General features: G+C 39.5%; 1 protein-coding gene across 6 annotated transcripts in view; it reads right to left on the bottom strand.

The window, feature by feature from the left end:
- Positions 1-11,736, bottom strand: part of STX7 (syntaxin 7) — a 77,771-nt gene extending 66,035 nt beyond the window's left edge. For 3 of the 6 annotated variants that reach the window (XM_031456343.2, XM_010988670.3, XM_064486697.1), the window contains exons 1-2: positions 11,606-11,736; positions 4,802-4,951 (exon numbers count right to left, since the gene is read on the bottom strand). In XM_031456343.2, coding sequence (XP_031312203.1) covers positions 4,802-4,886 — 85 coding nt within the window. In that variant the 5' untranslated portion in view covers positions 4,887-4,951; positions 11,606-11,736. The remainder of the gene's footprint in view (positions 1-4,801; positions 4,952-11,605) is intronic. The other 3 variants (XM_010988669.3, XM_010988671.3, XM_031456344.2) reach the window with 2 other exon arrangements.
- Between the last annotated feature and the right edge of the window lie 13,192 nt (positions 11,737-24,928).

Below are 24,928 nucleotides of genomic sequence, written 5' to 3'. Positions count from 1 at the left end.
GGAAGTCTCTTTAAATGGAAGAGGTCAGTTCTTCCTTCTTTTCTCCATCTACACTTGGAATATGAGTACAAGACCACTTTTTTCTTTAACTATCAAAATCTGGGAACCTTTTTTTTTTTTTAACTTTGTGACCCCCTTCATCCATTTTCCTCACCCCCTACCTCTGACTCTCTGACAACCACCAATCTGTTCTCCATATCCACAAGCTTGGTTTTGGGGGGTTTTTTTGGTTTTTAGATTCCACATATAAGAGAGATCATACTATATTTACCTCTCTGTCTGACTTAACATATATAATGCCCTTAAGGTCCATCCATGTTGTTGCAAATGGCAAGACTTCGTTCTTTTTACAGCTGAATAATAGTCCATTGTTTAAATATACTACATCTTCTCTGCTCATTCATCCATCCATGGACACTTAGGTTGCTTCCATATCTTGGCTGCTGTAAATAATGCTGCAATGAACATAGGAGTGCAAATACATTTTCAAGTTAGTGTTTTCATTTTCTTTGGATAAATACTCAGAAGTGGGATTGCTGGATCATGCAGTAATTCTATTTTTAATTTTTTAAAACTTTTTGAGGAACCTCCATATGGTTTTCCACAGTGGCTGCACCAATTTACATTCCCACCAACAGTGCACGAGGGTTCCCATGTCACCACATCCTCACCAATGCTTGTTATTTCTTGTCTTCTTGATAACAGACATTCTAACAGCTGTAAGGTGGCATGTCATTAGAGTTTTGATTTGTGTTTCTCTGATGAATAATGTTGGACATATTTTCATGTACTTTTTGGCTATCTGCATGTCTTCTTTGAAAAAATGACATTTAAATCTTCTGCCCATTTTCAATCAGATTTTTTTTTTTTTTGCTATTTAGTTGTATAGAGTTCTTTATTTTCTATTAGCCCCTTATCAAATACATGATTAGCAAGTATTTTCTCCCATTCATGGCAAGTATTTTCTCCCATTCAGTAGGTTACCTTTTTATTTTACTGATGGTTTCCTTTGCTGTGCAGAAGCTTTTCAGTTTGGTGTAGTTCTTGTTTATTTTTGCTTTTGTCACTTTTACTTTTGTTGTCAGATTCAAAAAATCATCAGCAAAATCTATGTCAAGGAGCTTACCACCTATGTTTTCTTCTAGAAGTTGTATGGTTTCAGCTTACATTCAGTCTAATCCATTCAGAGCTAATTTCTGTGTATAGTATTAGACAGTGATCCAGTTTCATTCTTTTGAATGTAGTTATCGAGTGTTCCCAGAACCATTTATTGAACAGACTGTCCTTTCTTCATTGCATATCTTTGGCTTTGCTGTAAATTAATTGATGATATATGCATGGGCTTATTTCTGGGCCCTCTATTCTGTTCCATTGAACAATGTGTCTGATTTCACACCACTCCATACTGTTTTAATCACTGCTGCTTTGTAATAGAGTTTGAAATCAAGGAACATGATGACTCCAGCTTTGCTCTTTTTTCTCAAGATTGCTTTGGCAATTCAGGTCCTTTGTAGTTCCATACAAATTTTAAGATTGTTCTATTTCTGTGAAAAAATATTGTAATTTTGATAAGGATTGCACTGAACCTGTGGATTGCTTTGGGTAGTATGGACACAGTATTAATTCTTCCAATCCATGAGCATGAAATATCTTTCCATTTATTTGTGTCTTCAATTTTTTTCCTTAATGTCTGGTAGTTTTCAGTATATAGGTCTTTCATATCCCTGGTTAAATTTACTCCTTTCTGATGCAACTGTAAATGGATTATCTTAGACCTACGATTTTAAATACCATTCATATTCTAATGACATCCTGATCTCCAAATTCATATATCTAAACTAGATGTCTGACATCTCCACTTAGATGTGTAAAAAGCATCTCAAAATTTACTTGGTCAAAACAAAACTCTTCCCACTTCCCCTGAACTGTAGTTCTTCCCATCTTGGTACATACCACCATCTACTAGGTTGCTCAATGCAAAGACCACGGGGTCATCCTGAACTATCTCCCTCTCACTCCACCCCAACCATCAGCAAGTCCTCCTGGCTCTGCCTCCACACATCCATCACTCTCTCCACCTCCCCTGCTACCACACTGGTGCAAGCCAACGTCTCTCTCATCAGAGCCCTGCAATGGCCAGTGTGTCCTCCTATTTCCTCAGAGTCTGTTTTCTAAGCAGCAGCCAAAGTAATCTTTCAAACTGCAGAACTGATTGTGTCTCTTCTCCGCCTCTTAGACTGAAATCTAAGCTCCACACGCCCTCCAAGGCTGCAGGTGACCCGATCGGCCTCTCTCTGATTTCATTTCCTGCCACTGTTGCCTCAAGTGCTATGCTTCACTGGACGTTTCTTTTCTTTTTTTCCCTATTTTCTGAACACTCCAAGCTTTGGACTGCTTTTTTAAAAACAGCAGCTGTGGCCTCTATCTAAATGTTCTTTCTCAGGATCTTCTCACTACCAGCTTTTCCCATCCTCATTTGGGGGGGCGTCTAAGCTTAGGCAGCTTCTCCCTAATCACCTGCTCTCAAGTGACTCATTTTATTTTTTTCATAGGGAATTATATTGTTTATTATTATTTTTTTAAACCATCAATTTCTCTTTACAAAGAAACTACAGGAGAATAGGGTCCTGTAGACCTTGTTTACTGCTAGGTTCCCAGGGTCTGGAACAGTGATGAGCAAGCAGTTGGTACTCAATAAATTATCTGTTGAATGAATAAAGACTCAACCTCAAAATTAAAAGTCACTCAGCCTGAACCATTATTCCAGGGTCTAATACTCTTTTAATAACAGATCTGAGAACTATGTGACCACCCCATGCTGCTCACTAACAGGGATTGCTCCTGAGGCACACGACTCTATCCCTGAACAACTAGGGTTACTCAAGACCCATTTCTTCTCAAGCTGAAGTCTGACTAGCGCTGCTTCTGTTCATCTGGGGAGGCCTTTATGATCAAGTAGAATCCGTCTGTCATGTTTTACACAAGACAGTGCTTCAAATAGCTGAAGGCAGTGACTGTACCTTCCCATGGCTGAACAGTCCTAGTCTTAACAGGTCTTCAGAAGGCTGTTAAGAACAAGAGTTTTGGGTCTTATCATCACCCTCCCACACTCTCCACAACTGCCTGGAACTGCAATGCAGTCACCTACTTGCTATCAACTATGCCAGAGCACGCAGCTGTGGTCCAATCTGCCACAACTCATTGGCCGGACTCATGACCTGGTCTCTTTCTGAGGGAGTGCAACCTGACTTAAGTTAATTCTTCTTCCTTCTAGTTCAGGCTCACACTCCATCTCCAACTCCATGGATCTTTCATACCACTAAGTGCTCATGGCTTCTGTAATCTCAGTGCTCTATGGTCACTCCTCGTCCTCTTCCCAGAATTCCTAGCACCCAACACAGGATACCTGCCCTATCTGATGGAAAAAGACCTCCTGGCCTCTCCTTTCCTGCATGAAGGCCCTGATTTTCCAAACACGTAAATTAAAATTATAAACGCTCTTAATTTTTACACAGATGGCCTGAGGTAGACCAGCACAATTTCCAACCAGCAGCAACGGAACCATTAAAAAGGAGAGGCCTTTGGGCTACCATCAAAATGGATCGGAAGCCGGAAGAGCAAGGGGGAGCCAAGGCTGGTGCCCCGGAACAAACTGAAATAATCCTTGATGTACCAGTCTTGCAGATCCTGCAGAGGACAACGTGAGACCTCCATGCTATTCACTTCCTTGCTCCTCCAAGAACAGCCAAAGAAAACAAGAATTACCCCAAATCAGAATTACAATTATCTTACACCGCTGCACACAGCAGCACTTTTTTATAACCATCTGCAATCTAATTGTACTCCCCTTGCCTCCAAAACACACTGATTTCTCATTTCAGTCATTCAGGTAGAGAAATAATGGGGGGAAGGTACTGATTAAGGAAACACAGTCTGGTCATCTGAAAATATTTCAGGTGTTCCACAGTGTGTGAGCTCTCTGAGTTAACGACAGTAGCCTTAATGAAGGAGGCAGAAGAATGAAACTGTATAGTAACACACTCTTGAAAGCATTTAGGCAATGCCCAGAGGGCCAAAATACCAACTGCAAGATGACTACAATAATCCAGATATGAGATTAGCTGTGATTCAGAAACAAAAACAAAAACAAAAACAAAATCTATAGGCTCAAATCTGCTAAAGTAATTTTTTTTAATTCTTATATATATTCCAAGAGGTAATAATTTCTAACAAAATGCCACATTAGACCAGTCTTCCAGTATTCTGTCTTTGATACGTGAAACAAAGAGTAATTTGTGGGGAATCCAGATAGTTATCTTCTTTATCTGCCTCAGAAGATAAAAATGTCCCCTCCTTAATTTGTCCCTGCTCCTTAATAACGTGCCATATATTCAGCCTTTACACAACAAATCTAAACCGTATCTGGTCAGATTTTACTTTTAATAATCATATGTTCCTTAAACTCTTGACAGTGGCCCCCAGTTCCAAACAGTCCAATCTCATTAATCTCAACTAGAATCAGACAGTTTCAAAGCAAACCTAAGTATCCATTCTTTTAAATCTTTCTCTCATTACTGAATGTTGATTAGGTCCCTGACACTGTAGAAAAATGCAGTTAGACATTATCTCCTCTAATATGATTATTTCTTATACTCATTCTAAAGAGGTCTAGCCTTTTAAAATCTGCTCTTAGAGGAATGCTCCTCCCTCTCTCAACCACTAGCTGTCCTTTCATCAGTCTCCACCAAGTTCACTTAAGAATTGAAAACAAACAGTGAAGTCAATTTAAAACTCAACTTACAACATTGTGTGATCTTCTGGATGTTGGAAGAGATTCGCTGTGCCACCTGGGCGGGGTCACCACCAACTCCTGGAGTGTAAGACATGGCTGATTTGCTTAGTCACTAATTTCATCAGCTGTTGCTGGGCTGTCAATTTTCTAAGCAGTCACCTAAATGACAAAAAAGAAAAAAGTCACACAATTGCATTTTTAAAGTTACTGGCTTACAGTTTTCAATCTGGGAGGTTACAAGTACAAATTTGACAAACCTAACAGGGTTGAAATATAAGAAAGGAACACATCAAAGAGTAAAACTCTCAGGTCTATTAAAAAAAGGGGGGAGGTTATAGGACAGAACTGAGTTAAACATGTTAAACAAAATAAGGTTCAAATTGTCCATTCCTTTTGGAAACAGCTTTAGTCTCTCTAAGTAACAGTAAGTCCCTTTTCTGTGTATGATTTCAATTGTTCATATGTTTTCTCCTTAACTAACTGTGTGCAACTATAAGGCAGGGCCCCCACACCATTTATCTTTCTTACTCCAACATTTAAGGTAATTCCCTGCACTGAAGAGGAATTTAAATATTAATTATATGACACACTGATTTCAGACTATCCCCAGAAATTTCATTATATCTAATGTAACTTACACAGAACAGCTCAGGAACAAAGTGACTAACAGGCCTCTAATTTTAATAGGAAAGAAGGTCAAATTTGAAAGAGCAGAGTTGACCCATAAGAAAAAAAGAAATGTCTTGTAAAATGCTCACCAAACACACACCTTCCTGACAGAGCAAGAACAACCCTCCTCTGGCAGATGCCAGTGTCTTACAATACGAAGCTAAGCTGGGACCTTGCCATAAGGAGGTAAGATGAAATTCTGTTCTTCTTCAATCCATGCCATACCACTCAGGGCTTGGAAAATGAGTGTCCCTGTGGACAGGACTGTGCACAGCAAAGAATTTCAACTACTCCTACACCATCTTTTCATTGAGTGTGCACTGAATATTGCAAAGATGTGGGTAATTTGTAGGCTAACTCTGAGTCTGCTGCAAGTCTGCTACATGCCCAGCATTAAACTGAGCACTGGGGAGCTGCAAGCAACAAACAAAACAACCAAGATAAAGCATCTGCTCAAATCGAGATTGCCATTTAGAATAAAGGATAAAGTTAATAATGTAAAACAACAAAAGCAGTACAAATTAGCAATCAGATCATGTGATAGGCAAGAGTCGTAGGAAGAACAAAAAGGAAATAAAATATCACGATCACCTTTATCTAAAAAATGTATGCAACTTGGATATAAGGTTTGGATATCTGGGTATGACTGGCATGGAAAACAACAAAGGCAAAGACACGAAGCAGGGGGCAGACAGACTCAGACCATGTGGACAGTACGAATGCAGTGTCATTTACCAAAGGAACGGGAGGTTCCTGGTTAACCCAGCACCAGATGACTCATGGCTGGGATAAGTAGGAGACAACACAGAAAGGGCAGGAGAGGAATGTCCTAACATTTATTGCACATCTGTGAAATGAAAAGCATTTCACATAGGCTAGTTTTATTTTCAAAATCTCCCCTTTAAAGTAGGTAGTAGCAAATAAACTTTGCTTTAACAATGAGCAAACTGTAGTTTATAAAGATTAAATAACTGGAAAGGTACCCCAACCCACCCAGCAGGCAGAGATGGGATTTAATCTCAGGGATCTGGTTCCAAGGCTACCCATCCTTGCTACCACACAAAACTCACATCACAGAAGAGGGCGGGCCTAAGATGCTAGGTTTCCTTTGAATATGTTGCAAGAACCCACTGGAGATTTCTGGTAGGGAAGAAAAGGCCACAAGGAAATACTGTGTTCTAAGGGTCAGTGCTGGCAAGAAGTACAACAGTGGAACTGCTGAGCTGGGTAGAACAGTACTGGTGTCATGCCTGAAACTCTGGCACATCAGGGAATGTGCCTGGCCACCCTGGAACCCCTGGGAGCTTTTAGATGCTCTCCCTGCTCCCTTACTGATCCACAGGTCCAGTTTATCTATTCTGGGCCCTTTGGACCTCACTAAGTCATTAAGATAGATCCAAAACTAACTTCATAAAAGGGTAAATTCAAACCTCAACTCTGACAGCAGAACCATTAGAGCAGGGCAGCAGGAATAAAATTCCTTTCAGGTGGCCTTGGACTTGGGCCTGCAGCCATCTGAAGAGTTGGGGCCCAAAACAAGACTGGATCTGGGATCCAATGAGACCAGCACTATCCCAAGTGTCCTACAAACCACCAGCTGGATCTTTAAATTCTGTATCTTTTTTTTTTTCCCATTAAGAGCTTTACTGAGTTATAATTCACATACCATACAATTCACCTATTTAAAATACAGAATCCAATGGTGTTTTTAAATATTCACAAAGTTGTGCCACCATCACCTCACTTTTAGAATATATTCTTATCCTCAAATAAAGCCCATATCTATTAGCAGTGACATCCTATTTTTCTCCAGCCTCCCCAGCTATAGGTCACCACTGATCCACATTTTTTCTTTAAAAGCTTGCCTATTCTGTACATTCCATATGAAAGGAATCACACATTATGTGTTCTTTTGTGACCAACTTCTTTCTCTTAGCATGCTTTTCAAGATCCATCCATGTTGTAGGATGTATCAATAGCGTGTTCTTTTTCATTGCCAAATAATATTCCACTGTACAGACAAGGACAATTTTCTCCTGGCTTAATGATATCTTTCTCCTTTCCCTCTATCAACTAGATCTCTTAAAAAGAAAAAAGAAAAGAATAAAGAAAAACTCGCTCACAGCCAACACAAACAAACTGAACAAGGAAATGTTCCTCCTTCTTATTTATGTACTCTCTTAAGGGTGTTCCTTCATCCACTAAATACACCTATACACAAATGAGTCTCACATCCATGTTTCCAAGTCATACTCTTTAGTGTCTATGTATCTTTGAAGCCATGGGAACCCAGCTGCCAGTGTTACTGGCAACGAAAAATCTCTACTTTGGAGAAAATGCTCAGTATTTGGGCTTACTGCTAGGATCCGAATGAGATAATACATGTCCAGGGACCAAGAGCTTTTCCGCTCTACACAGAGGAAAGGTATGACCTGCTCTTGCATCTGCTGGACCAGCATCAACAACAGATCATGACAACCTCACCTGCATCAGAACTACACAACCACATTATTGGCTGAGGCCACTCTCCCCAAAAGAAGGCATAAAATTACTAAGTCCCCTCGATTCCAGCTTAGTATTGTAGTATTTCCCTTAACCCTCAAAACTCAGAAAGCCTGGTCTAAGCCTTCTCACTGTTCTCTTCTACAGCCTCCTTTTTCCTTCTTCAAAGAATCAATCCATCAGCCATAAACACTACTAGCTTTCCTCATCCCTTTACTTAAGCAACTAAATTTGAGAAAGTTCCTACTGGTGAGACAACTAAGCTTCATTCATTCAAAGAGCTGCTACTGTTGGACTGCCTGGCATTTCCTGAGAGAAAGGGCACAGCAATGATCCCCTCAGTTCAGTGCTGAGTGAAGAACGAAATCTGTGAATGATGGAAAAGATACGTAAAAAAATCAACAAGATTAACAACGGCTAAGGTGGGTACCATTTCCTAAGCATTGTGCTTAGGACTCTCCCATTTATTTTCTTAGGTGCTTCTTCCACCAAGCCTATGAGATGGGTACAATAACTATTATGATTTTTCACATGAAGAAACTGAGGCATAATGAGAAAAGCAACTTGCTTAATGGAAGAAAAAAGCTAGAATTTGAAACTAAATCTTCAGTGTCTATATTTTTAAAACACAAAACCATATTGTTGCTTCCCTGTATAACAAAATTAGGGACAGGTGAGCCCACTCAATAAGAAAAACCAAATTTACCCCATTTTTGCAGACTCTGTATGAAGTTCTGCCAAATTCACTCTCAGGATGAGGAAACAGGCTTGGGATGACCACACAAGCAGATCAAAGTAATGCGGCTGAATAGCTTACGCGTATTCTCTCTTATTCTGCTAACAATGATATCTAAAACACAATGGTTGGCTCTTCTGACGATGAGATGAGACATAAAGGATCCAAATGACTAACTTTACCATAAAAAACATATAAACGGATAGATAGCTGACTATAAACTGACTTACAAGTTTATGATCTGTGCATATGGGCTAAATCAACCAAGTGTTCTGATGTTTGTTTTCTGCATCAGTCTCTAGCACCTCGGCCAGTGCTAATATGCACTAAAGTACTCTTGCTGTATACTTCTGAAAGCCCATTCAGAATCCCTAGTTTTATGGCTCAGAAAAGCAGTAACTCATTTTCTATACATGTACTATCAAGTGTTCAAATGTCACATGTGTGATCAGTGGCTTGGACAGCTCATGTATGGAAGATTTCCATCAAAGCAGAAAGTTTACTGAACAGGCTCACCACACATCTCAATAATTAGCTTTCTATGAGGATTGTAAACACTACAAAGGGAAAGAAAGGAAGAGGGGATCAAAGTGCAATAATTATATGAGAATCTTCTCAAGGCTTTCTAAAGAGCACAAATAAAAGAACAAAGGGAATTTTAAAAAGTAATCTTGAGGGTCAAACACTACCCCTAGTTACTACTGGACACCAAGGAGAATTCTTAAGATTCCCATTAAGCGTAAGTCTCATGTTCTATAAATTCAGTGTAGATAAAGCAACGGAAATAGTTTCACTTTCTTAATGGTGAGCACCAGGATACAGTACCGGACTTTCCTCTACCTCATGCTCCAAAATGGTAAGTTCCCAGAGGGGCACGGTTTTTTTGTTTGTTTTGGTTTTCTTTTAATTTGTTTGTTTGTTTTTTGTCTATTTTGTGGAATGCTCTATTCTCAGTACATGGATATATAATAAGTGTTTAATAAGTATTTGAAGAGTAAATGAATAAATGCACCTATTTCCTAAGCACACCCAGTCTAAGGGTAAATGTTGCTATTTCTAAGACACTGAATTCTGGTGCCTGGATGTCCCAGGCTTATCACCGTCTTGGGCCATTGCTGCGTGCCATTTCCTTTTCCTGGAGGGATCTTCCCATGATCTCCATGTGACTGACTCCTTTTTCCCAGCAGTCTCATCACGTGCTAGAGAAGCACTCCATAACCACTTGGATCTGAAGTGAGATCCCCACCCCACCACTCTCCAATCTCTTACCACATCATAGTGCTAATCACCATTTAAAATGACCTAGTAAGTGTATCGTTTATTATCTATCCCTACCTCTGGAATATAAACATGAGAAAGACAAGGATGCACCTTGTGGAATCCACGGTGCTGGGTGAGTAGAAGATGTTCCATGAATGTGAGGGTGATCACTCAACTACAGACATGAACATTCTCTACATAAACTATATTAACTGCCTTCTTTAGCTCAGCTCCTCTATCCATTAAACTATTCTACGATTTGGGTTTAGTTCACAATACTAAGGATTATTTTTCACCCTTTCACACACTAAACTTTAAAATTAAATGGAATTACAGCAAACTTTACTCAGACTTACTGCAGACTTTTTATAATTTTTTTTCAACCAGCAGCACTTGGCTAAAGTTTGAGATCATAACCAAAATTAAGACTGACTTTGTTATTGGGAGCAGCAGAAGTAAAATAGCTGAAGAAAACCCGTAGAGGTTAACGAGTTAACATGGTACCATATTAACTTCTACAGAAACTTTGAAACTAGATCGTAATTCTCAACTAGTCACAAGTCTGAGGCAAACTTCTCAAAGTGGCCCGCAAAGCAGGGGCCTGCCCACACCACAAGACACAGTTTAACACTGCTATCAGTTTCTGCCCTGGGGGAGTGATCAGGCCAACCCCAGGAGAAGCGTCCACCTCCGATATTACTAAACAGCACAGCATTTCATAATCATTTCCTTTTCTTCCAGAGTCCATGCAAGTTTTAAATTATACATAATTATGGTCAGAATATGTTGATCAGAATTAAACAAAAATTGATGTTATGTCTACAAGCGACAAGCAAATGCAAGAAACTTGAGAGAAAAAAAATACAGCGTTTGATTGGAAAGGCAATTTTCTTTTCTTTTTGTCTGTGTTTAAGTAAAGTAACAACCAAAAAAACAAGAGGGGTGAAGTGAGGAGGCATCTTGAAATAGTTTATGTATTTTTTAAAGAGCTTTTACAAACCAATTAAGGACATGTATTGAAAAGACGAAAGAAAGCATGTCAAAGTCTCCAAGCCAAACAGAAAACCATCTACAATGAAGCTCTGAATAAACGTATATGGTTCCTTTACTATAGCCGTATGTATTTTGAGTTCTTCTGTATTGGGAAGAGAACTTGAAAGCGCGTTTTCTAAATCCACGGGTTGAAAAGAGGAAGAGGTCAATTCGCGTCCAGCCCGAGGCAGAAGCTGGATTCCTGAGCTGGGCTGGAGCGGCTGGAGCGGCTGGGGCGCCAGCCCCGCCCGGGAAAGCGCAGTCGGCCCGGTGCGCCTGAGCGAGCGCGGCCCGGGGCGGCCGGGGGAGGCGGCGAGGCTGCGGCGGGTGGGCGCCGGGAGGGCCGCGCTGGCGGGGCTGGTGGCGCTGGCGGGGCCGGCCGGGCTGGAGGGCCTGCCTGACCGCGCCGCGCACCCGCGCCGGCCGGGGAGCGTGGGGAGCCGCGCGCTCGCAGGGCTGAGGCGGCGCCGGCCCTCCGACTCCCGAGCGCCTGCCGCAAAGCGCAGGGCGGCGGCCACCTGACGACGCGCACAAACAAGGTGCCGCGGCAGCCACGGGGACACGGGCCTTCGGGACGCCCGTACAGGGACACCCCCTCCCGAGGCTCCCCTTACCCTGACCTCCTCGGCTTCCTTCTTCTTTGGCCGCGGGCACCCAGGGGCCCCAGACCCCGAGCTACAATTTTCAGCTGATGGGTGGCGGCGTTGGGGCACCCAGTGCGCATGCCTGCAATTCCTCCCTGGAAAGGAGGCGGGGCTCACTCCCCTCCCATTGGCCAGGGGGGTGGAGTGACAGCGGCCCTTCCCCGCCCCCTCTAGTTTTAAGTTTAAGAACGAGGGTTCCAGCAAAATTGCAAGGGAGTTTCTCCTTGAGGCCTGACCTGCAGGTGGTGAACGCCTTAGCCTTTGTGCAGGGAATAGAGAGCAGCTGTCTTCTTTTATCCGGTGATGCTGCCCCCCCTAGATTCCTGTCTTCAGCTCGTCCTATCAGCTCATGCCTATCTTGTTTCCTAACCCTTAACTCTGCAGTAGAGCGCATTCGCAGCTGCATTAAAAATTGCGAATGCAAATAAGCAATCCTAGCAGGAACAACGAAGGAATAAGTGAAGACATTTCCGTGTGTTCACTTAGTAGACAAGTTTTCATAGCACACACAAATTATTCTAAGCATCCCTGAAGGGCAGGAAGTAATTTTCACAGAAGTTGAGAAGCGCAGAGAATGTTCTTATGATAAATATTCAAATATAATGTAATTGTTAGAGAAAAAGCATTGATTGCTTCAGGTGAAAGAAATACCAAGTTAATTAGAAGATAGATTGGCTTGGCCTTTGTCTATTAAGGCAACAATATTTTCTGAAAGGATATCAGGACATTGAAAGTCCAGATGGTCTAAGGTGGGAAAAGATTTAAACCACCTGAGCAAATTCTAGGTTGTTTTGAATTATACATACACATGTACATAAGTGAGTGAGGTCTACCAGGGAAAAGAAACAGAAGTTTATTTTTCATTCTCTTCTTTCAACAGAGAAATGGGAACAAGAACTATTTTCTATTTCTCGTCTCTCCTGAAGGAAACTATAATCCAAGTGTGTTAATAAGCAGCAACTTATACTCTGCTTCTGCGAAGAGGGGGCAAGAGACCATTATACTGGTCAAGCAGAAGGCACGCGTCCCATCTAAAGGGATAGCATTCTTCAGCTAGACCCCATTGTGGACTTTTAGGAATAATGGCCCAACATAGTCAGATGATCTGCTTTGTCAAGATATATTGGAAATTCTGATTTTTATGTGAAATATTTTTTCAGTATTCTTAAGTTGTTGTAAAATGTTCTGTGATCAAATAAAATATGTGTTTCACCCTCTGTAATAGGCAGTAGTTTCAGCCATAGAGTGCTAAAGCTGGAGAAAGCCTAACAAAAAATGTAGCCCCACTTCCTCATTTCACAGATTAAAAAATCTGAAACCCACAGAGACATCATCAAAACCACACAAATAATTACAAGCAGCACAGGTCCAGATGACCTAGTTCAGAATCTTGAGTTCTTCCTACCACAAAATTCACTCAGCAAATATTCACTGAGAATCCACCCTGTGCCAGGTTCTATGCCAGGCACTGCAGATATCAAGATGAGTAGGACAGAGTATTTCCCCTCATGTTGCTTGAGGAGTGAGACCCTTTCCAGACCACTGCAAGAGATGCTGTAATAAAGATTTGTTCACAGCACAGAGGGAGCCCAGAGATAAGGTTGACTCACTGTGGGGTCAGGAACCACTCCAAAAGAGAAGTGTTACTAGAATCTTGAAAAATGTGTAAGAGTTCACTGGGAAGACAAGATGGGAAAGGATGTTCCAGCCAAAATGAAGAGCACATAGAACTTCATAAAATCATAGGCAAGTGTAAATTCTCAGGGATCTCTCATAATTTTAATCAGATAAAGCAGAGTGGGTGGACTGAAGGGACATAAGACTGGAAAATCAAGTGGAGTTTATACAATGAAAAACCTCTGTCACGTTAAATGAGTATCAAATAGGTGTTAAACTATTAAAGCAAGAGATGATGTGTTCATAATTCCATACAGAGAAAACTCTGGAGAAGTGGGAGGAATTAAAGGAAAATAACAGAGACAAAGAGAGAGAGTTTGATTTTGACCACTTAGAAGGCTGTTGCAATAGTAGCATCCCCCAATTAAGAATTTCCTCAACATCAGAGGTATTGAAGGACTATAGTAAGGCAATATATTGAAGAAGAGGTGGTGAGGACTACTTTGAGAAATATTTGAGACTTGGAAATCAGTTAGAAATGGAGAATTAAAGACATAATTTCTATTTTTAAGACACACACAACTGAGATCTAAGATTGCTGATCAAGCAATTGCAGTTTGAGGATGGAGGTAGTGAAATGAGGGAACAAAGTGACAATATGTTTAGCTTGGGACATATTGTGTTTAAGATTCTGGAGAAGTGATATTCAGTTCGAGATGTCCAGCTCCTACAGGTACCTGAGAATGGGAGCTGGAGTTCAGGATAGAGTTCTGATTGGAGCTATGGGAAGAGATGATCTCTCTAATTCTAAGGATGGGATGTTATCAACTTTCTGTGTTTAAAGGAGAGCAGAGAAAGAAAAACCCTGAAAAGGAGTAATCAGAGCAATAGGAAGTAAGCCAGAAAAGGTGTAGAGAATGAAGGAAGACATTTCAAAAAAGAAGGAATGGTCCATAATATCACATATCACGGGAAGTTCAAGTAAATTAAGAACCAAACGTTGTGCATTAGACTTGGGAATTAAGAAGTGGTTGGTGATTTAGGAGGAAGTATTTCAATCAGTCAAGGAGCTGTCATGTGTGGGAGCCCATTACTGGGTTAATAAATTGTAAAAGACCCCAGCTGCTTGTGACCTTTAGGAAGAACAAATGTGCTTTGCTAGCAGGCATCTGTGCATCCGCACTCCTGTCTCCTTCCCGTAAAAAGCAGAGACAATGCCTTGCTTGCATAGTTGAGGTTTTAGCCTGGGGCTGCTTCCTGTGGCAAAGTCATTGTGTGTCCCTCGCTATAAAAGCAGGACACGGCTTGTTTTAAGAATAGGTCCATAGTCCAGGGTTTACTCTTCTCGTTGCAAAGCGACAACCCCATGCCCTCAGCTATAAACTCTGGGCAAGCTTTCTGCTGTTTAGATAGTCTATAATCCCCAAGACAACGAACTGGCTGGTCTGATGGTCTGTTTTGTAGTCAACATCTTATGTCTGAAGAATGTACCTTGTTCCTCTCCCTCCATGACTGCCCTGAAGATAAATTAAACCTTTGTTCTCATTGTGGAATTTATGATCTCTACTCAATCCTGTTTTTCCTTAAGCTCCTGCTTTCTGTGACACAATTGTTTGTGATCTTTTCTTTGATTGTATACAATAAATATGAGAGTGTTTGAGAGGCTCGGAGAGTTGGTCCCCAACTCCCTCTCACTCTCTTGACTTTCCACAGAGTCTCAAGTAACTCATTCTGTCTCGATGGGACTTCTGCTGGTAAGAACCCACAGTCATGCAAAGAATTTACATCTATATAAGGTATGCTGCATTTTCCAAACATCCCTTCGTGTTACCTTTGCTAGAACCCTGGACTGTGGGAGGGGAAATCACGAAGTGCTGTAGGAGAATTGAAGGCTAGGTGGTGTCCTCAGGTCACCCTGCTAGTTCCCAACTGAACAAGGACCAAAGCTCAGGTGTCTGAATCCTCCTCTTGGGCTTCTTCCAATTTCCCATGTTTTAAAACATGTTATGAGTGGATTCCTTTCAGGTCTTTTGAAAACTAAGAATAAGATCTCACCCATTTGTATTCAAGTGAAAAAATAAGTACGGTTTAGTTAAACCTGAAATATTTACAGGTACAGAAGATGAATGAATTCTAAAAGAAATCCTGATATTTATAGCATCCCATCGGAGCGCCTTCCTGCTTCTTAGTGAAATTCAGCTAGGTGCCTCGAATCCAGAAGGGCTCAAACATTTTACTGATTGCAATTCTTTTCACTTCTGCCCTAACAAACCCTTACACTTGTAGGAATTACTTACGTCTGAAGGCTTGTGATTTGGATTTTTCAGTGCTAGTAACTCTAGGAATTTGGGTCTTCTTGGAAAGATTTTTGAAGGGCAATCAGAAGTAAGTCTTTGAGTGGGAATCTTTTGTTATCTGCACACTTGTGTCCTTATTACTATAAATACCACCTAAATAACCCCTGTTATGTAGGCTACGGTGTATACGCTTCACTGCTGTATCTCCAGTGTTTGGAATAGCAATTCTAGTGAATGGAAGGAGATAATTGTCCATTCATGAAACAGTCCCTGAACTAAAAATATTTGTTAGAAGACCACCATATGATATTGTGGGACAGAGAAGGAAAAGACACAAAAAGGAAAATACAGCAAGACAAGGAATTTATTGATTAATAAGAGGTACAAGTATGCTTGTGAAAGCTTGTTTTTTTTAAAAATTTTAATAAAGTGGGAAATCCACAGCTCTTTTAAGAAATCTGTGCTAGATTAAAAGGCAGCTTAATTTAATATCTAATAAACAATAGTTTGTTCCAGTGTGCCTTTTAAAAATTATTATTATTGAAGTATAGCTGGTTTACAATGTGTTAATTTCTGGTGTACAGCATAGTGATTCAGTTATACATAAATACACATATATATTCCTTTTCATATTGTTTTTCATTATACGCTATTACAAGATATTGAATACATAGTTCCCTGTGCTATACAGTGGGATCTTGTGGTTTATCAATTTTATATATAGTCGTTAGTATGTGAAAATCTCGAACTCCTAATTTATCCCTCCATGCTCCCCTTTCTCCTCTGGTAACCATAAATTTGCTTTCTATGTCTGTGAGTCTATTTCTGTTTTGTAAATAAGTTCATTTGTGTCATTTTTTTTTTTAGAGTCCACATATAAGTGATATCATATGGTATTTCTCTTTCTGGCTTACTTCATATAGTATGACAATCTCTAGGTCACCTCTCATCTGCTGCTGCAGTCTGCTTGTTAATCTAAGACCACTCAATGCTTAGTTATATGCCAAGCACAGAGCAGATTTTGCTCTTACTTTTAAACAAAGAGGTAATAGACATCCCATAGAAATTTTACATGGATGATTACAGCATGACGATTGGTATGTTCATTTCTCATTTTATTCCTAAATATTGTCGATATGTGCCCTCTTCTCTCTGCCTCTCACCATCTGTGTCCCAATCCACTGCAACAGCTTCCTCATTGGCATCTGTACCTCTAGTCTACTCAGTGTTATTATCCTCAAAGCCACCACTGTGCATTTAAAACCGTCACTCCAGGCTTCATGCCACCCCCCTGATTGCAGTATGCCCCCAGAGGTACTTCTTACAAATAAAATTGCTTGGGCTGGGCAGGGGTGAGGGGTTGCACAGGTTAGGGGAAGAAATCATAGAAAGGTGTCAATGGAGAAACATCTGGGAAATCTTTTGATAATACATCCATGAAAATTCACAGTGGACGTTTATAAATTGAAGGCTCTGAGAAGTAGTTCGGTAAAGAAACAAGTCTAACTTTCTTTAACTCAGTATTTTCTTTAACTCAGAATGTTTTTGACTGTAGATCTTTTTTTATATTCAATGGCTGTAAAGACTTTCATAGTATCTATTATGGAAAACATTGGCATATAAATAGAGTGATCATATGTCCAGTTTGCCCAGGATAATCCCAGTTTAAGTTTGTTGTTTCAGCCTCCTGTCTGCTAAGCACCTCCTTTCCTTCTCAAAAATGTCCCAACTCAGGTGATACACTATATGGTTACCTTATGTATAAGGACCTACAGGGTTTGGAGACTGCCTTTCCCTGTACCAAAATTTATGCTTCAGATATTCTAGTTTAGAGAATTTTCCATCTCCTTCTGCTCCCACCTCCCGCCCACCCACCAGCTCTCCAACCACACACCAGGGGTTTTCTTATTTCTGTGCTTTGCTCAGTAAGTTCCCTTCAACTAGGATATGTTCTCTCCTCCTTTCCATTTTAAAAGTAAGCTCTATTTTAGTGTAATTGTAGACTTATAGAAGAGTTGTCAAGATAGAACAGAGTTCTCATATACACCTCACCCAGATTCTCCTAATGTTAACATCTTACATAGTCATCATGGATTCATCAAATCTAGGAAATTATCATTGTTATAGTGATTTTGACTCAGCTATTGACTTGATTTGGATTTCATCAGTTTTCCACTGATGTTTGTTTTCTGTTCCAGATCCAATCCCACATTGTATTTACATAGCATGCTTCCTTTGTCTTCTCCAATCTGTGACAGTTTTCTGGTTTTTCTTTTTTCTTTTTTTTGTCATAACCTTGACACTGAGAGTGCTAGGTAAGCATTTTGTAGAATGTCCTCAATGCAGGTTTGTCTGATGTTTTCACAGGATTAGACTGAGTTACAAATTTTTGGAAAGAATACCTTGGAGGTGAAGTGTTCCCATCGTATTATTTCAGATGGCGCATGATATCAGAATGATCTGTTTACCGATGTCGTTAATCTTTATAGCTTGGTTAAGGTGATGTCTGTGAGTTACTATTTTTCCATTTTCGTACTATATCCATCAGAAGAGAATCACTAAGTCCAGTCCACAATCAAGAGGAGAAGAATTGAGCTCTATCTACCTCCAGAAAGGAGGAGCATTAAAAATTTATGGATGTATGATGAAACTATCTCAGTAACTAATAAATATTTGGAGAGAGAGACTTTGAGGCTATGTTCATATCCTACTTTTCCTTAAAGTTTTGCCCACGGATTTGAGTGTTCATCGATATGTTCTGCCTACTGCAGTTAGTACTCTTGTGTCGTAAAGGTCATTTTCTATTTCTTTCAATTCTTCTGTAAGGAGTAGTTGTCACTTCTCCCAAATTTATCTATTTCTTTCGTCGTTTATTTATATCAGTATGGATTTATATTTATTTCTTTTTTTAGGTTATAATTGTTACCTCTCCACCATTGGGAATTTTTTCAGATTGGTTCCTGTGCCCCATTTGACAGGACCCATTTTCCCCCCCTAACATTTCTTTACTTGTTAGTACAGCAAGATGTCCCAGGCTTATTTTGTATATTCCTTGCTTCGGCTCTAAAATCAGTCATTTTACTATGAAGGCATTGTTCCTTTTACCAAAAAATGGTGTTTAGAAACCAAGATCTGGATGCTAGCCTTCTCATTGCTCCTGGGGTGTCACTGCTTCTGTACCCTCTAAGTGGAAAGAACTAGGAAATAAATGTCTGTATATTGACTCATGCATACACATATATTTATAATTTTATCTGGCTTTTTCTGTATATACACACACACACACGTGAGTTCACATAGGTATTTCCAGCTCTAATACAGCATCATTGGGTTCATTCTAGCCTTCTCTCTTTCTTCATTGTTAACTTATTTCTCTGACAGTGGGGAACCTAGCTCTCATTATCTGTCATTCAATTACTTATTCAGACCATGTAAAGTAGTTTCAGAGCTGCTAACTCATACTCTTGGGAGGGAAAAACTTAAGTACAGGGTTAAGGACAATTCTTTTTGTCTTTAGCCTTTCAGTACTGAGTCAAAACAATGTTTCCCAAAATTACCAAGATCAGCTCTTTTCCCTCACCCCTTCAGTGAAAGTATATTATATGTTTGTATTGCACTTTGATTCATTTGTCATGTGCCTACACTCCATCAGGTATTCACCAAACATACTGATTGATTTTTTTCATCTGAGTAAAATTCACTCTTTTTGTGTACAGTTTCATGGATTTTTGACAAATTAAAGGAGTCATGTATCCATCACCCCAATATCATATAGAAAAGTTTCATCTTCCCCAAAATTTCCTTTTGCAGGAACTTTCATTCAACAACTCCCTCAACCCTTGGCAATCACTTATGTTTTCTGTCCCTCTAGCTTTTTGCCTTTTCCAGAATGTCATAAAAATTGAATCATGCAATGAGTAACATTTTGTGTTTGACTTTTTTCATTTAGCAGCATGCATTTAAGATACATTCACATCATTGTATGAATTCATAATTTGTTCTTTTCTATGGCTGAGTAGCTTTCCATTGTCAGGATGCAACACCATTTATTTGCCCATTCACCTATTGGTTGTTTCCAATTTGAGGAAATTTTGAATAAAAAGTCTATAAATATTTTCATGCAGGTTTTGATACAAGCATAAGTTTTCAATTCATTTAGGTAAATGTCTACAAATGGGATTGTTGGGTTGTATGTATTTAATTTTATAAGAAGTTGCCAAATTGTTTTCTAAAATGACTATATCATTTTGCATCCCCACCAGCATTGAAGGAGGATTTCTACTGCTCTAAATCCTTGTAAACATCTAATATTATTAGATTTTCCTTTTTAATTTTTATCCATATTAATAGGTGTGTAGTGGCATCTTACTGTAGTTTTAATTTTATTTTCCTAATAATGTTGAACATCTTTTTTATATGCTTTTTGAAATTCACATGTCTTCTTTACTGAAATGTTTGTTCAGATCTTTTGCCCATTTTTCTTTTTGTTAGATTGTTTGCCTATTATTGAGTTTTAAGGATTCTTTATATATTCTGGTGTTTTATCAGATATTTCATCTGCAAATGTTTCTCCCATTGTGTAGCTTACTTTTAGATTTTCCTGACAGTGTCTTTCACATGGCAAAATTTGTTAAATTTTTTATGCTCTCTGGAGTTGTTGCCAATGCATAGTGAGGCCAAACAAGCAGAAACATCAGTGGAGTTTGGAGCAGACAAAGGTTTATTGAAGGGCCAAGCAAGGAGAACTGGCCGTTCATGCTCAAAAAGCCCGCAAATTTCCCAGTGATTTTCAGTGAGGAGGTTTTATAGGCAAAATTTGGGGTGGGGGCTGAAGGGTGTGTGACTTTCTTCTGATTGGTTGGTGCTGAGGTAATAGGGCAGTGTTTCAGGAATCTTGTGCTCAGCCTGGGTGGGGTCCTTAGTTCCTGCAGAAAAACTCAAAGATACTGTGATGTATATCCCTTCAGGAGGAACCAGGACCCTGCTCCAAGGCTGCATGATTGTTTCTTAACTACTCCTTCCATCTTTCTGCATTCCCTCCTTTCGCTGAAAAGCAACTGTTTGAGTCTGCCTTTTGGAACTCAGGGAAGGTCAACGAGGTTGAATGATGTCTATTTTCTACAAATAAGAAGTAGAGGGCAGAGAAAGGATTTGTACTAGGGAGGACCCCACAGGATCCTGCTCCATTTCAATGCCCTCTTTTCCTTGATATGCCTCAATCTTGAAGAGAACAGGTTTTGGACAAAAAAGGGAATAACATTTCGGATAGAGGTTAATCATAAATTCAGCAGAGGAACTTGCTTTTGGGGCCCTCAGTTTCAGTCCCCACTTCTGTTTTAACCTCCCCTAAATCTTTCAGGGAGTGAGGCAAGGGCTGCTCTGGCTACTTCCTGCTGAAATGAGGCATAGCCCTGCTTCAGTTTGGGGCATGGACACCAAACTGGAAACACTCTTGTGTTCCAAGTCTTGGATGATAGTCTTGTATGATTAAGGTCTTAGTCCCTTGATCCATCATTTTGATGGAACTGATCTAGTTAGAAGTAGCAGTGACAACTCAAACTTTAATAGACAAAATAGATCTCAGCTTATAAGGAATTCAGGATAATAACCCTGAAACCCAGTCTTGACCTGGCAGTTCAGGGGAGACTTCTTATAGCCGGGTAGCCAGTTGTCTAGTTTATCTAAGAAGATTGTAACTTCTGATGTGGTATTAATCTATACATAACAGAAGTTATTGGCCACTACACACATGTCCCTTTTATCTGCTAACATCTGATCATTGTCTAAAAATTTAATAGTTAGAAAAGGCCATCTTGTAACCATAAGGTTGTATCTACCAGCTGGCAGGAGACACCACTTTGAAAACTCAGATCTCAGCAATACAGGAACTTGTCTGAAATCATGTCCATGATGGCCACCTAGTTTTACCTTGGATGTCTAAACCACAGCTACTCCATTTTGACTTTATTTATTTAAAGTTATGCCACTTTTTTTTAAATTGCAGTATAGTCAGTTTACAATGTTGTGTCAATTTCTGGTGTACAGCATAATGTTTCAGTCATACATTTACATGCATATATTCATTTTCATATTCTTTTTCATTATAGGTTACTACAAAAATATTGAAAATAGTTCCCTGTGCTATACAGAAGAAACTTGTGTATCTAGTCTATGTATAGTAGTTAGTACCTGCAAACTCAATCTCCCAATTTATCCTTTCCCATCCTTTTTTCTGCTGGTACCATAAGTTTATTTTCTATGTTTGTGAGTCTGTTTCTGTTTTGTAAATAAGTTCATATGTGTCTTTTTTTTTTTTAAGATTCCACATAAGAGTGATACTATATGGTATTTTTCTTTCTCTTTCTGGCTTACTTCACTTAGGATGATGATATCCAGGTCCATCCATTGCTGGAAATGGCATTATTTTATTCTTTTTTATGGCTGAATAGTATTCCATTGTATAAATATACCAGTCATCTGTTGATGGACATGTAGGTTGCTTCCATGTCTTGGTTATTATAAATAGTGCTACTATGAACATTGGGGTGACTGTTTCTTTTTGAATGAGAGATCCCTCTGGATATATGTCTAGGAATGAGATTGCTGGATCATATGGTAAGTCTATTTTCAGTTTTTTGAGGAATCCATTTTGACTTTCAAATACATTCTTCTCCTCAGTGGCTAAAGCATATGTAAAATGTATGTCTGAAAGGCCACAAAACAGGCATCTCTGGTCAATTAAGTTTAAGTTAAATTATTTATAAGCCAGAATGAATTCCCCATACCTCAATATATGCAATTTTTCCATCATTCCCTCTTCTGACTGCAAATCCTTTAACAGACCAAAACATGTCCCATGAAGTCAAGATGGTTGTCCACTGCCTGGCCTGGGTCAAGATCATGTCCCTTGGTGCTAGACCTCTTTCATGTTTGCCTAGTTATCCACGTTGGGGGAAAACTGATCAGATATTTTGAACAAGCTCAGAGGTATTTGTCAAGGGGGAAACATTTTATAAGCTATGCACTTTGTCACTTATACCAAATTATTACACAAGCATTGTGCATGTGCTTTTAGCAGTAGACTTAAAGCAAGCATGATACGTCATGAGTAGTTACTCTGTGATAACGTCACTAGATAATTTTCTTTTCCGCTTGACACCAGGGCAAAAGTGTGGCTAACACAATAACTTTCATAAATACAGACTTTAATTAACAGGACTAGAATTTAATATCCATTGAAACATGATCTTTTTCTCTCCAAAATTATCATTTCCAGAAACATGCCAAATCAAGACAAGTTTGTTCGCAAACTAAGTCTGGTCAATTGACCACAGAGATTCCTCCAGACTGGCTGTGGTGGATCGCTTCAGAAGGAGTCTCAGACTGAATTTTCAAAACACCTCTCAAGGCGAGGGAAATCTGTCTGAAGGCCTGCCATCAAGCTCTGCTTGGTGGATTACTTTCTTCTGGAGGTCCCCAAAATATCAAGATTCCTGCACATGCCAGGAGGCAATCTTTCTCATTCACCTGATAAGGCTGCTCAGAACCCAAGAGTCTTCAATTTCTGGAGTGTTCAGGCAGAGAGGAAATAAAAATATTTCAATTCTATCCACAGAGGTATAATTTACCAAATTCCTGTAAGTCATAAGTAAATTGAGGGGAAGGGCTTCCTTAAATTTGGAAAACACAGATCAAAACTAGTAATATTCCAGACAAAACCCATAAACATTATAACCACATTCACAAGCTCACTCAATAACCAATCCTTTTGTTAACTTTTCATGAAACTGAGACAGGAGGGAAGGGGTCAGGGCACAACCATTAAATGAATTACACAATAATTTAGGATAGGACATAAACTGGTTAGAACCAAGATACTGGAAGATTCAACTTCCAGTAGACGTTAAGCCTCATTATAGGCTCATTGTAATACATTAGCATGCTAAATGACATACTCATAGGTGCCATGATAGTTCCCAGGCTGACCAGAGAAGGCCAAAACTGGGCAGAGGCTCAATTCCTGGAAATCCCCACTCCTTCCCCAAAATAGTTGGAATACTCCTCCCATTTGTTAGCACTATTTGCACCCTGTCTATGGAGTGTGTATCTCCCTGAATAAATCTACTTTCACTTTATTATGGCTTGCTCTTGAATTCTTTCCTGTGTGAGACAAGAATCTACTTTCCGCTAATAAAACCATCAGGTTTTCCATTAAGATTCTTTAGTTTCTCAACCAGTTCAGTGGTATAATCTAAAATTTACCAGAGACATGTACTTGTCAAAAAGTCCTTCCTATGAATCTTCTACAACTTTCTGTATCCATATTTTGTGCCCCTGCCTTTTTTCCATTCAGAAACAACCAGCTCTAGGGCAAAACTATCCCTTTCCCCTTTAACAAAATCCATTTCCATTCCTCACACCTTGTTTTGCTGAAAACACACGTCTTACTTTCCTAGCACACTGGAATGTTTCCCTTATTATTTTAGTAGCTTTAATTACACATGTTATAATTTTAACCCTTAAAAGCCAAGGAGCCAGTAATTGTGAACTGTCATACGAGTATTTCCTGCTTGGAAAACATATGTTTCCGTCTTCCTCTCTTAAGAAGGCTAAGGCAGGCAAACCCAGACCTGCCCAGCAACCAATGTTCCAATATTTTATCCTATTTGAAATGTCCCAGATAGTCAATTAATTCTCTTCATTTAACTTAGTTTAGCTTCAAGTTACCAAAATCTGGAGAGACTGTTCTTAAAGCAGACATTCCCCAAACACAATCACTCCTGACAAGCTCACCTAATTAAAACCCCTCTTACCTCACTTACGTTTACTTAGTTTCATCATATCAAGTTAGTTCCCTTGCTGACAAATTTGCAGCAGACACAGAATAGATCTTATTTGAACTCTAGTAAACCTAGGTACAACAGAAGTATTATACTTAACATTGATGACTCTAAAGACTTGTCTACATTAATCAAACCAATAAACTTAAGCTAGCTTCATAACCAGATATTGATTTAGTGCTGAATATTTCCCAGATCACGTGGATCTAAAATTCATTCTGGCCAATTTTCTAAATATTTGGAAGTATTTAATTTGTAAGCACTTACTTTTAAGTCAACTAAATAGAGCTCACTTATAAGTTAATTTTTACATAAAAACAGAACCAAAGATCTCACAATTATTCCACTTGAGTTTAAAAAGGCCCTCCCCTCTTTTTTTTCCTTTGGTCTCAGGAATTAGAGATGGTGTAGATAAGCGCTGTGAGGGCCAGGTAGAACATTTATATCTTAAGGCACAGGGCAAGAGAAATACCAAGCCCTTTCATTCACGGGAGCATAGCTGAAGATCTGCCAGTTTTGCAAAAATACCCTTAAGGGAA

This window comes from Camelus dromedarius, chromosome 6, assembly GCF_036321535.1.
Source record: "Camelus dromedarius isolate mCamDro1 chromosome 6, mCamDro1.pat, whole genome shotgun sequence".
Classification (NCBI taxonomy): Eukaryota; Metazoa; Chordata; class Mammalia; order Artiodactyla; family Camelidae; genus Camelus; species Camelus dromedarius.
The sequence above is the reverse complement of the archived record's forward strand: the minus strand, read 5'-3'. Positions and strand labels throughout refer to the sequence as shown.